The sequence below is a fragment of the Vigna radiata genome, chromosome 10 (assembly GCF_000741045.1).
Source record: "Vigna radiata var. radiata cultivar VC1973A chromosome 10, Vradiata_ver6, whole genome shotgun sequence".
NCBI lineage: Eukaryota > Viridiplantae > Streptophyta > Magnoliopsida > Fabales > Fabaceae > Vigna > Vigna radiata.
The window spans coordinates 3717604-3732124 of NC_028360.1; the positions used below are offsets into that span (position 1 = coordinate 3717604).

At 32.8% G+C, this 14521-nt stretch overlaps 1 protein-coding gene across 1 annotated transcript; it reads left to right on the forward strand.

Annotated features, from left to right (window-relative positions):
• Window positions 1–567: 567 nt before the first annotated feature.
• Window positions 568–6754, forward strand: LOC106776206 (protein BOBBER 1). The gene is made up of 6 exons (XM_014663583.2): window positions 568–1035; window positions 5168–5340; window positions 5456–5504; window positions 5662–5828; window positions 6179–6262; window positions 6355–6754. The coding sequence occupies exons 1-6, from the start codon at window positions 651–653 to the stop codon at window positions 6391–6393; spliced, it is 897 nt and encodes a 298-aa protein (XP_014519069.1). The 5' UTR covers window positions 568–650; the 3' UTR covers window positions 6394–6754.
• The last annotated feature ends 7767 nt before the right edge of the window (window positions 6755–14521 follow it).

Here is a 14521-nt window from a genome sequence, read left to right on the forward strand (position 1 = left end):
ATAAGTTTATTTAAACTTTTCAAATAAATTTGAGATCAAAAGTAAAAATAAACTTCTTTTTCTTTTGGTTTTTTATCCTTCGTGCATGCCAACCCATGTAGATAATGGGAGGATAAATTAGATATTCAATAATAGTTATATCTAAAAAATAAATACTCGTATTTTTTTCTTTATTAGACAAATAGTAGTTTTAATTGCCATTATATATTTATATTTTTTATCAGCAAAGTTAAAATAGTTTATTTAAGAAAAATCTTTTACAAAACTAAGTTAACATATTCTGACAAAGGTTAAAGATTAAGGTGAATTCAATTTAGAACATTTAATATTATAATAACGTTAATGATATTTACTCTTCATTTATAATTTTGTTAGAATATATTAAATTTATATGGCCAATATTTTTAAATTACATAATAAAAATTAAAAAGTTCAGTTCAATATATTAAATAAAATAATTATATTTTTAATGACTCAATTTTTAGTAAATAGCTTTATCTACTATAATCAAATACAAATGAAAAGGCCCAACAAAGGCCCATATTTTAAAATTGTATAAATATTGGGGAACTAGAATGCTCGATTTCAAAGTTCCAGAATAAAGAGGGGATCCATTCAACAGCGGCAAACACTCTTCCCTCAACTCACCAATGGCTATCATCTCCGATTTCAACGAAGAAGAGCAGAAACCCACCCGCTCCTCGCAATCCCAATCCGCTTCATCTTCTTCTTCTTCATCCTTCACTGCCCCTTTCGACCGATCAAACCCCATAGCTTTCCTCCAGAAAGTATTTGAATTCGTCTCCGAACAGAGTGACTTTCTGGCCACGGAGGCAGCCGAGAAGCAGGTACTTTCGCTGGTTCGCGCTGCCGGAAAGAAGAGGAGAGACCAGCTCAAGGCCTCCGAAGAGAGGGAGAAGGCGGAGAAGAAGAAGAGGGAGGAACTCAAAGCCACGGAGGAGAGAAAAAAGGCCGAGAAGAGATTGAAGGAGGAGAAGGAACACAAAGCGGAAGAAGACAGCGGCACCTCCAAAGGTAAACTAGCGGAAATCGTTTCATTCTCTTCCAATGTGCGATTATTATGTCTTGCCCTAAAAATTCTTTAATTGACGGTGTCGCTGAGAGCAAGGGCTTGCTTTGTTGGGAGTCATGAGGGAATGTAATGTCCTTGTTTAAACAACAATCTTTTGCTTGTAGGTCGTTTATTTTTCTTCCGTTTAATTTAGGTGTACAGTGGCAACGCATATAATGACCATTGCATATGATAGGTAGTTTGTCAATTTACGGTTTGCTTTAATTTGGGGTCGAAATGGGGGGTTATGACGAGGGTACTGGAGAAGAGAAAAGACATTCTGAGGTTAAAATCAACTCAACTTTGGTCACTAAAAGTTATTATGCAATAAATGTAAATCATCTATCTCTTTATGTCAAACATTTATATATATTTCAGGATGAGTTTTTAATTAGTGATAGACCTAATCATGGTCCAATTGCAACAAATCATATTTTACCTTTAAGTTGATCAACATTAATGTGTTCTGATTCATTACCAACTGGTTTGCATTGTGATCGACCGGGTACACTAATGGTTTGTTAGATGATTCGACTTATAGTTGACTGTCCGATCTGTAGCTGACTGGATAACCATACAGCACAATACCTAAAGACACAATATCTAGCAATAGTGCATGTATTTGGCTTGTGTGGACAATCCCAGGGAAGAAAACCAGAGGGAAGATTTCACCCATGGGCCATGAGCCAAGAACATGACACTAACTTCCACCCAAAATTGAATAGGGTTGTTGATCTTTCTCATTTATATGGTGTTGGACTTCCACTCACATGTCAACTCCAACACCCCTCACCAATGTCTTTAGGGGATTAGTTGAGCAACCATTGGATAGAAATTTTTTATTAGGAGATTTCATTTGAAATCATGGTAGAGTATGCTTTTGCACCTCCCAATATAAGAATTTTCACTTTTGATTGACATTATGTCTAGAGTTTGGCATTTTAGATAAAGGGTCTTGATGGTTAAATCTTCAGTGAATAGAAAATTTGTTAGGAAGAGAGAGGGCTAGCATAAAAATACGTGTTCCATGCATTCTATCCTATTGTTGCATTGATAGAGTACTTATGGATTAGAACTTTTTTGTGTGTGGGGTCAAAGGGGAGGTGATTGTTTTCTTTGTATGTGGCCTCATTCAAAGGATTTCTCTGTATGTAGCCTCATTCAAAGGGTTTAAGACTGGGTACTTCAAGGTTGGAATCTTTGAGGCCGGTTGGAAGTGCTCTTTTAATGCGGGCAATCAACCTATATTCTTGTTCTACTAGACCTAAGGTCCTAAGAGGGTGACATCTTGGCACAAATCGACAATGACATTCAATGAAGTGGCAACGCTGGAGATTATTGACCAGCTTCCTCATTGTCTCCCTTCTGGAAGGCTCTTATTGTGTCATGGATCTTTAACCCTTTGTGATGATGTGTTTAGTAAGTTGATTTCGTTGTTCATGATTGATTATTGTTCGGTGTTAACTTGCTTCATTTTTTGTTAATTTTCAAAGATCATGGACCTCACAACTATTCCATCTAGTTTCGAACCTCGTCTTGAGATTCAAATATCCTCGGGTATCCACACTCTAACTCGAGAATCCTATGATCTGTTCATTGTAAGACACAATGAGGTCCTCAAATATGTCCCCATCTTTAGGAATGTTTTCCAATATAAGATATTGGCCGAGTTGTCCTGGTCGGGGTTTGGAGCATTGAAGTCCTCGTTCGTGAATGAACTGTCTTCAACGCTCGTATATGCCTTTTGTGCGCTGATGTTGAAGACCCTTCTCCAATAAATCAGCCTAAGATTGTATTGATATGCCCTCTAAGTGGGTGATTCTACTTTTGCTTCGGCTCTTACGCTAGAGGGTTATTTATGATTCTCGAATTGTAGCATGTACTCTCAAAACTACTTTTGCGATGTGGGCTCCTCTCCTCCCACTCGGTCTTGACATATTTCTTGAGGTGAATCGTTCGGATCAACTCTTCTATTTTATCAAGGAAGATGGTGCATTCCTCCATTGTGTTTCTTATGTTCTTGTGATATAAACAATGCTTATTGCCATCGACACCTCGAGGGATAGCCTTATTCCTTTGAGCTGGTATTAACTCGGCATTTAGAGCTTCTTCAAGTATCATTTCATGAGGTGCGTTAGAAGGAGTGTATAGATGAAACCGTGGCCTCTTGGAAAACTCCTTGGAGCTAGTGTTGCTCCCTTTCCTGTGCTTTTTATTGTTCGCCTTCTTATTGCTCGATGAAGCTTCCTGTCTGATTTGTCGTTGGAAGTCCCACATATCTTCAACCTGCATGAACTGAGCGACTCACTACCTTAGTTTGTCCATGTCCTCTGCTAGCTTCATATAAAGTTTGTCAGCAAAGGCTTTAGGCCATAAGGCCGTGATCATATGGTGCAAGGCCACCTCGTGACTAAGGTTTTGGATCTGCCTTGTCTTACCATACTGCTCCATGAACACCTGGAGTGACTCTTCCTCTTCTGCATGATATTCACCATGGCAAGAGATGTTAGATCATGTGGCCAACTTGTAGCAAAATGTGCCCCAAACTTAAAGCGTATCGTGGCGAAGTTGTCGATGGAGTTGGGTGGTAGGGAGTTGCACTGGCCAGTGTTTCCCTCGAGCGAGATGGAGAAGGCCCTACATCAAACGGGGTCACTTGAGGTGTAGAACGTCATTTGGTTCATGAACATTCTGTGATGTTTGTTAGGATTGGTGGGCCTGTCATACTTCTCAAAAGTTGGGAGGGTCGATCTGTCCGGTAACGGGTCTCCATTATGTATGGTGTGAAGGGAAGCAACTTGGTTGTGTTCATAGTGAGCATGGATGGGTGATCCCTACTGGCTCTCGTCCTGCCATCAAGAGTGGTTCTACACAGGTCCTTGTGTGGCCTGGTCAGGGTGGGTTTATGGTCCTGCCATCAAGAGTGGTTCTACACAGGTCCTTGTGTGGCCTGGTCAGGGTGGGTTTATGTAGGAGGCAATGAACTCCTAGCATTAGCATTTTGTTCTTGACGCGTAGTTGTGCTCTCTACTCTAAGGGTTGCCAACTCCTCTTGATATCTGCACTACATTTCCTCCATATGTCGTTGCATACTTCTGAGCATCTCAATCTCAATCTGATTGGGTTGGTTGTTGGTCTCCTTTGTAGCTACGTTACTTGTCATGTTTCTTGTGGCCACCATAGGGTTATAATGTTGATCACTCGGTCTCACGGTGGGTACCAAGGGTGTGGAGTTAAGGTCAACTATCCGGGCTTTGTTGTGTCATCCAAGGTCCAATTAATGAGGGGTCTCCTATGTGTCCAAACCGATCGGATGGTATTTGTAAAAGGTACTCTGATGCTAAAGTCAGTTCAACTTTTAATATATAGCAATGAATGTAATAGTTAATGCATATCACCTACCTTATTGCCTTAAACTTTTATTTATAGGTTTTGTGGTGGGGTTTTGATTAATGTTGGCCTAATTATGGTCCAATTGATAGTAATCATACTATAATCTTAAGTTAATCAGTTTTAAAGTTAATCTACTCTAGTACCATTCATTCCAATTAGTCTAATTCAAGGAATACAGTCTGATTGGTGATCACCCGAGCTTAGTGGCCTGCTTTTCGAGGTGGTGCTTTAGTATTTGAGTTGGTGCATGTCTTGTCGGCTTGTTTGGTGACCAACTAGGCTAACTAGTTTACTATTCGAGCTTGTACTTGACCATCCAAGCTGGTGCATGGTCTGCGGACCGGTTTGGTGGTTGGTTGGACTTGCTAGTTTGCTTTCTAGTTGGGATTTTAGGGGTTTGACCATCTAGGATGGTGTATGGCCAGCTGACCTATTTGGTAGTTGGCTAGGCTAGCTGGTTTGCTCTCTGAGTTGGGATTGACCATTTGGGCTGGTGTATGGTCGGTTGGGCTCAGAGCTAGGGTTGACCATCAAGGCTATGGTTGGTTGTCTAGGTTGTGGTTTGTACAAGAACAAATGGTGTTATTGTAGTTCAACTGCTTGTTTAATGTATACAAGTGTTGACCTTCGATGTTCATTAAACACATACCTGATTTGCTGCTAATATTTTCTCGATTTTTTTAATTTTCAATACTTAATCAGTTCCAAACAAGGGTAATGGACTGGATCTAGAGCATTACTCTTGGACTCAGACTCTTCAAGAAGTCAACGTGAATGTTCCAGTGCCTAATGGAACCAAATCAAGGTTTGTCGTCTGTGAGATAAAGAAGAACCATCTAAAAGTTGGACTCAAAGGCCAACCTCCAATTATTGAGGTCAGTTTTTCCTTTTAAAGCATTCATTTGATGGTATGATTACTTAGTTGATATTTATTATCTATGTGCTAATTTTAGTGATGGCTATGCTTATAAATGAATTTAAAAATTTCAGGGGGAGTTGTATCGGTCTGTCAAGCCTGATGATTGTTATTGGAGTATAGGTACTGTACTACTTACAGCGATTGATGAACCTTTGATGTTACATTATGTGTATGCACGAGCTAATAATGTTGGGCGTGTGGTTTTGGATCGTTTTTATTGGTATTGGAATCATGACCATTTCGTATCTTACACGTTACATCAAACCCTTATTTTCAGAGGATCAATGTGCACTTTCTATTCTTTTGACCAAACATGATCAAATGGAATGGTGGAAATGTCTAGTGAAAGGTGATCCTGAAATTGATACTCAAAAGGTTGAACCTGAGAACAGCAAACTTTCTGATCTAGATCCAGAGACTCGTCAGACTGTTGAAAAAATGATGGTAATCATTGATGATATTTACACTTACTGGTCATATTAGTTGCAGTTGTTTAGTCTCAGTTATCATCATCATTTCCTAATATGCTTTTGATGTTTAGAATCCACCTATTCATTTATTGATAAACTGTTAAAAGATAAACCGTACAAATTATCTGGTGTTATGTATCTTGTAATTTGATGAATATATCTTTAGTTAGTTGAAGTTTGTGAAACCATAATTTGTTAAGCCCTAGGATCACAAGGCTGAAGAATTGATCTTTCTAGTAAGATATATACATCTCCGCATTTTGCTTAGATCTGAAAGACGTATCCTTGCTAATTGGATTACAATTCTCTTTTACGGTTTTGCAGTTTGACCAGAGGCAGAAGTCTATGGGTCTTCCAACCAGTGAAGAGCTCCAGAAGCAGGAACTCATGAAGAAATTTATGGCGGAGGTTATTCTTTACTAACTTGTTGACTTCTCTTCGATTCACTTTATCAGTTGCTTTAATGATCTGTCTGTTTATGTTTTGGCTATTTTTTGCAGCATCCGGAGATGGACTTCTCAAGGGCTAAGATATCATAAACGGTACATTACTCTTGATATGTATTTTTGGGTCTTGCTTCATTGCGTACAAGCTGGTCCGGCCTTCTTAATGTTATAATGTTTGTACCGTTGCATAGTATCTCGTAACCTATTTTTGGGCTGTCAACACAATGAACTTGATCATGATAGTTTGTTCTTTGGACGGAGAATTTGTTGCTAGATATTTTCTTTAACGGCTTGGAGAGGATCAAGTATCTGTTCAATTTAGGGTTTGGCGTTAGAATTGTTGTTACTTACTATTAGATATTATTATCAATGTGTGCTTACATAATTTGAATCGCTTATTCACATTGAAACATTGTCTTTCTAACGTTAGAACAAACAGGGTTTATTGTATCAATTTTCATGATACAAGTTCTTCTATAATTTTTTTATTATTGTTTAGAATTCGTTGAAATTTAGAAAGGAAAAGGGATGTCATCAATATATGAAAAACTTAATAGCAACTAATTATTGTTTATTATATAGTCAATATCTTAATGGCTACGGTTTATTCCAACCTTTAAAGTGTTAAATAATTAAGATATGTATTTTCACCAAGATTAAAATGATAATGTTAAATCTTGGATGGTCCAAATAGGAAATTTGGTAAGTTGAACATATTTAAGAATATTGTGCTTAACGTACCAAGCAGCTAAAAATGACCCTTTTTTTCTCACAAAATATGTTGCTGTGGAATTAATATTTTTGGTCGAGGCCTAAAGTGGCCTTATCCTAGGCCGGCCCTGCTGATAAATTTACTGACTATCACAAAGAAAAAGTCAGAGTGTTTGAGCATTAAGTTCATACGTTATAAATATATGTCATTTACTTTATGAAATTTTTTTATATGCATACGTTTCTTAAATATATGACACTCAAAGATTGATTCACTGAAGATTCTTCTGAAAAAAGATTGGTCAAGAAAACTATTGAATATGAACCGGACTCAAATGGGACAAGAGTGTTTTTATACAGGGGGAGTAAATACTCACATAAATTTGTTAATAAAGTTCAAAATAGATAAAAAAAAGAAAAAAGTTTGATTGTTTTAAGGCAAGAGATATGCATATTGAGAAGCTAATTTACTTTTTTTTATTTACTCAAAAACTTTATCGTTATAAATTTTGATTTCTAAGTTTCCAAGTTAAATTTTTCTTTTAATGTCAGTTATAGTTGCGAAGGTTATGAAAAATAGTTCAAGATTAACTTATCAAATTTTAAATTAGAGCAATTGTTTTTTTAAAAAAATATATATCTGTGTTCTTTTGTACGTATAGTTGAAATTATACATGGTAAAGATGAATATATGTTATTTAAGATTTGAATAATATTTTTTTGTTAATTATAGTATTTAATAGGAAGTTATGATTTTCTTTATTTTTTTTTATATATTGTACTTATGATGATGAAATGGATATTTACACATATTTGTATCTTTTATATGAATTATATATTTTATAGTTTTAAGAAAATTACTTTGTCTAAATGTTTGTAATGATAATTGAATATGTTTGTAAGATCTTTCGATGTCGAATTTGTATGCAAATGATGGGTATTGATTAAATAAATTGTCGTTGTTCTATTAATTAATGAATTGAATGTTTATTTTCACTTCAATTGAGATAAAAGTAACTTAAATTGGATCAGTGAAAATATATTTTGTAAAACAAGATTTACAACTCATCAAGATGGTGTTAGCTTCAACAAAATCAAATTAAGAAAGAAAGATACAATAAAAGTAAATATTATGGTTATGTTATTTTATTGGATGACTTATATCTTTTAAATATCATGTTAATTTTTTTAAATTCTTGCTTAAGATTGAATATGTTATTTGTAATAAATGTAATGCATGACCTGATCTTTTTTTTTTCTTATGACAAAAGATTGAGTCACATATTCAAAGAAAGAATGTTGAGATTAGTGAAAAATAAAATTTTATCTCAATTAAATTTTAATGACTGAGATGTATGTATTGTTTGTATTAAGATTAAATAATCAAAGCACATATAAAAAATCTTACAACAAAAAACAGTCAACTTCTTGAGTTAATATATATTGATATTTGTGTCAATTTACATGAAATCTTAAGATGGTGAAAAATATTTTCTCTTTCATTAATATATATATGCATATATATATATATATATATATATATATATATATATATATATATATATATATATATATATATATATATATATATATATATATTCCTAAACTTTCTTATGAACTATAGATTAAATTAAAAAAATATTTATATAGTGCTTAGTCTTCCTAAACACATCAAATAAATCTATTCTTACTTGTGAATGAGAATTTTGATATGAACATCTATAATCATCAATCAATGTTTATTAGAATATCTATAATCAATAATTATAGATGGTTATTAGAACATCTATAATCATCTGAACATAAATTTGTTTATAAAGTTTAAAATAGATATAAAAAAAAGGTTGATTGTTTTGAATTTGTTGATGTTTAAAATAGGGAAAAAAAGTTCATTGTTTTAAGGCAAACGATATGCATATTGAAAAGTTAATTTATTTTTTATTTATTAAAAAATTTTATCGTTGTAAATTTTGTTCTTTTTTTTTTAATTTCCAAGTTGGATATTTTTTATATATATCTGAACTCATAATTGTGAAGGTTATAAAAAATAGTTCAAGATTAACTTATCAAATTTTAAATTAGAGCAATTGTTTAAAAAAAATGATATCTGTGTTATTTTAGTATGCATACAGAAATTGTATATCCGTGTTTAGTATGATAAGTAAAGATAAATAAATATTAAATAAGATTTGAAATAATATTATTTGTTAATCATAGTATCTAATAATATGTTATGATTTTCTTCACTTTTCTCTGAAGAAATTTGGAAATTTGAAGAAATTTGAAGGTTCAAGTAATAATAATTTGGAAAGTTAACTGTATTCACATTTGTAAGTTGAGATGAGTTATAAACCTAGATTGTATATCTATTGATTTGAAATTTATTATATTTTACTATGAATGTTTTAAGTAGACTAAGATGACATATTGAAACCTTTTAGTTTGATACGTAAGTTAAATTTGATATATTGTATTTAGTGATATTAAAAACTATTTGTACATATTAGTAGATAAAATCTCTGCAAATAGTTGATATTTATATGTATTTATACGTAGTGAATAACGAGTATTTTAAACCTTGTTTATAAATAGATGGGATGTAAGTATCATTCTAATAGTATCGGCGAGTATTTATTACTTGAAAAAAAAATTAATTTATATTTTATTAAGTTAAATTTAATTAAAATTAAAATTCTATTATATTTTATTAGGTTAAATTCAATTAAAGTTAAATTTTAATTTATATTGAATTTAATTTATATTATATTTTATTTTATTTTAAAATTTTATTTATATTTTATTTTAGAAATTTATAAAATATATTTTTTTAAATATTTGTGAGTTTTAAAATACTCCCAGATATTTTTTAAACGAATATCCAGCAAGTAACGAGACGAGTAATAGGTGAATTTTTTTACAAGTCCGGTAGTGGATAGGTGCTAATTGGTGCCTGACGTGATCCATTCTAGTTATAGTTATGTTGATGACATGGATATTTAAACATGTTTATATCTTTTATGTGAATTATATTTGATTGTTTTGAGAAAATTATTTTGTATAAATATTTGTAATGATGGGTAAATATCTTGATATTGTATGACCTTTTATGTTGAATTTGTGTGTAAATGATGGGTAGAGATTATATAAAATGTTTCATCCCTATTGTTGAATGTTTATTTTCACTTGACAAAGATAAGAATAGGTGTACTTAATAAAATGACAAAACGATGTCTCTCAAATCTCATTTAATAGCTCAAGCTATAAAAAAAAATTTAAGACAAGATTGTCTAGAGAATAAACTGTCAAAGCAATCCAGGTTTTGAAGTTTACCAAAAAGCATTAAACAAAATACTATTGTGTATGAAAAATTGTTTAAAGTAATAGCGTCTAATGAAGATAACTTTTGAAGCCAAGATTATAAATAATGTTTTTTAGACCAAATAGTTTAAATAAATTAGAAAATCATAAACAAAAGTATCTCTCTTTAAGTTCATCTAATAGACTATATGAGCAAAACAACCTATTGTCTCATGAAAACAAAAGTATATCTCTTGTATAACACTAAAGTTAAAAGAAGTCTTTATTTAATACAATGTTATATCAAACAAAGCTTTCTAAATAAAACATCGTCTAATGAATGACCACTAAACGTTTTAGCATTTGAAAAAACATCTTATGCTTATACCATTTAATGATTATACTTATACATGTATGTCTAACCAAACGATGCATCTATGAATGAAATGACAAATGATAAAATGTCTTAAACACATCACACTGTCTAACACTTATCAATGTTCAAAACATTTAATGCATGTACGAAAAAGCACCTCGATATACTTTATTTCTTTATATTCTTGTAGATCAACAAAGCAGAAAGATATTATCAAAATTATTGCACCCAAGAAGGAAACATTGTGAGAGAAAAAGAACATTTTGGGAATGTTTCCCTTGAAGCCCTCTACTCAGTCACATCCTACTAGCTCAGTTTTGCTTAAGGCTATTAAAAAAAATCTTTGAACCCTACAAAATAGACTAAAGCCTGACTTCCCATTTAAAGGCTACATACTCTCTTGGAGTCAACTTCTTTGTCTAAGGGTCATCTTTCAAGAGAAGCTATATATAAAAGAAAGCTTGAAGAGAAGAAGATGATGATAGTGCAAGAAAGATAACATAAGAAGAATAGTAATGCGAAAAGAGAATAGAAAGAAAAGCTTGTTGTGCTTATATATCATCTGAAGTTGAACATCTTTTGAGATTAAAATCTTAGCAAACACAGAGCACTTTATATTGTTTATATCCTCTCCTTGATGGTTATCATCTGTATCTGTAATCTTAACATTATTTGTGTTGTAAACTCTGAAGAGAATTAAAATACTTATCTAAACGTGTTGTCTAGGGTGAAACCAGGAGTGGTAAGAATACTTATTGTAAACCAAGAGTGGTTAAACTAGGTCTAATCGTGTTGACTAGGAATAGTCGTGTTGACTAGGAAACTACGAGTAGTTGGAATACTTGTTGTATACATGATGTATGAAAATACTCAGTGAGAACCTGGATAGGCAAAATTCGTGTAATCTGAAAAGATTAATTGAACCCCTTGAGAGTTTTTAAGAAAGAACTAAACTTAGATCAGATTTAGTGAACCAATATAAAAATTTGTGATTTATTGCTTTCCTATTCAAAATATTTTCCATTTACTCATCTTATAAAATCCAACGTCTAAACATTTTATATTAGTTATACATTCTCTTTACAAATTATTAGATGTTGTCTTGCAAAAAGAATTTCAAAAATACTATTCACCCCTCTTCTAATATTTTTTGTTTGTTTTTCATTTTTAGACTCAAGTTATAATTAATAGTTTGAGTGAAAAATATATTTAATTCATTTATTTTCTTATGAGATGTCCTCTCCTCTGTAAGAGTTTAGGGGTCATTTGACACTCAAGAAAAAACAAGTCACGTAAAAGCATCTCTTCTCCAAAATATATTTAAGCATTGGTTCATAACTTGGTAGAATGTGTATCAATGTTTATTCTTTTATTTCTAAGAAGTCGGCAAAGATATCTCACTTACTCAAATAATACATCTCTGTTTTAAAATTCTTGTATTTAATTATTTAATATACTATATTGGATGATAATAATGACTTTAAGGTATGATTAAGAAGTAGGACGAGAATGATATTACTAGATTAGAAATGAGAAATATTCATAATGATAATTTTGCTCGAATGTATTTTGTATCAAGTGATGAAAGAAAAAATAATAATAATTATGCGAGTTAGGTATTTGCTATTTAATGACATTTACTTAATATATACTTATCTTTAAAAAATGTCATAATTTCTTTAAAAGATCAATTGTGTGAATGTTATTATTTCATTTTTATTATGAAAAATAAATCTGTATGTGTTTTTAGTATCGTATAACATTGATGAAATTTCATCTAGAGCTATACGTAATGTCATGTCCCATTAATTCAATCTCTGTGAGTGGGAGACAAGCCATTAAGTCTCATAAATTCCCCACACGAGTGGGACACGTGTTGCCTAGAGGGTTTGGAACAGTTTCAGAAAGTGGAATACACATGGTAGCAGGAGATTGAACCGACCGGTTTCTGGCAGTAGTATTTAAGCCGGGATTTCAAATTTAGAATCACTTTCTGCATGCAACTCATCTTTTTCAAACTTTTGAAACTTTCATTTTCTCCTCCTTCTCTCTAAGAATCCTCCTCCTTCTCTCTAAAATTCTAACCAATCTACTGTTCCGATCACCATTCAGATCACGTCTGAAGCTTCCTGGTGCTAATCTCTTTCATTGGAACCGTCCGGTTTCGGTTTAAAGCTGGTAAGTTCCAAAGCCTCTCCTTTCTTCTAAGCTTTCTCGTTCCAAGATGCATGCAATCACTGTTTTGGGTTGCATGTGAATTTCCAACCTTTATCCTAAATTCGATGTTTACTCTTAACAATAGGTGAAGCTTGTTACACCAATTTGGATGTGTAGGACGTTAGAATCTGGTTCTATCTCAAAAACCACTTGAAAATACTTAGGATCTCTGGAATTATAAGGTAAGGGAGGCTTATAATTTAATTAAGTTTGATTGTTTAAATATTGTATGTTTGGATGACTATGTTTGATGAATTGGTTGATCTGATAATATTGCATGTTTGTTCGAATTGAATTGGTATTGAATATGTTTTCAGGAAATGGTTAGAAATAAGGTTAAATCAAATGTTGTACAATTTTGTATCTAAGACCGAGAGTCGTTATGACCGTTCAGTATAATACTCAAATAGGTTGAGTGAGATTCCAGTCGGTCTTTTAAATAGCTAAATCAATCCCCATCTCTAAATCTTAGTAGCTTTCGGTTTTAAGGTGCTCGGTCTTAGATTTGTAATTAATCTTTAAAATACTAAATGTTATAACATTTTCTTTATAAGAGCGTTCGGTTTTATACTGACACTCCTTGTAAGTAGAAAGTGTTCGGTCATATATTAATACTTCTTTCTAAAAAGAGTGTTAGGTCATGTACTGACACTCGACTCCTTGAAGAGAACTCCTTACTATAAAGTGTTCGACCTAATTTTCAAGTACTCGGTTTAAGATATTAGTAATATGTATAAATACTTCATTCTCGAAAATAAACCTATAAGTGTTCGGTCTTAGATAACATTCAGCTTAACTAGTGTTAAAAGGTCACTAGACCATTCGGGCATACTCCTAGACTGATAGGTCATCCTTATAATTGTAGTGTATGTTCCTCTAAGTTGTTGTCTCTGGTTAAAATTGTTAATGTATGTTTAGTTGAATGATTGAATTTATGAATGTGATGAATTATTGATGAATTTAATAATGATAGAGATGTAAGAGAATTCCAAGGAGGGATGTCTCATGATCGGTTATGATTGGTAATGTATGAACACGGTCAGACTCTGGCTTCGTCCTTGATCCTGATATTCCGTGATTACTCCTCATCATATAGAAGAGGGTAGGTAATTCATCTGTAGGAATGGCAGGAGGTCCGCGATCATAAGACCAAATGGTCGTTTTAGGACTAACCTTGGGTGGCAGCTGATGAGTGAATGCCAGTCACTACACCACCCAGGTGCTAGGGACGAAGAGCTACGTGGTTGATACAAGTCCGGACAGTGTCAGTAGTGGTCAATTTTATGCCGGTACGTTCGGTGTTTGGTTGAAATGGTTGTATGATGCTGTTTATTTTAATATAAAGTTATGAATCATTCCATGATATGTTGAATGAATTATATAGTTGTGATTTAATTAAATTATATAAGTTTATCCTTATTTTCTTGTCTTGTCTATGTTTGTCGTACGGTCTTATCTGTCCGGACCGTTCTCTTCACTGCAATGATCATCCAATGGATGTGAGCAGAGGGCGACTTTGAAGATTCAGTAGAAGAAGCTTTGGAGACTGTTCATCCCGAAGACAGTGTAGGACCGTCCGGTCCGTAGATTAGGTTTTATGGTATAGATAATCGTACCTTA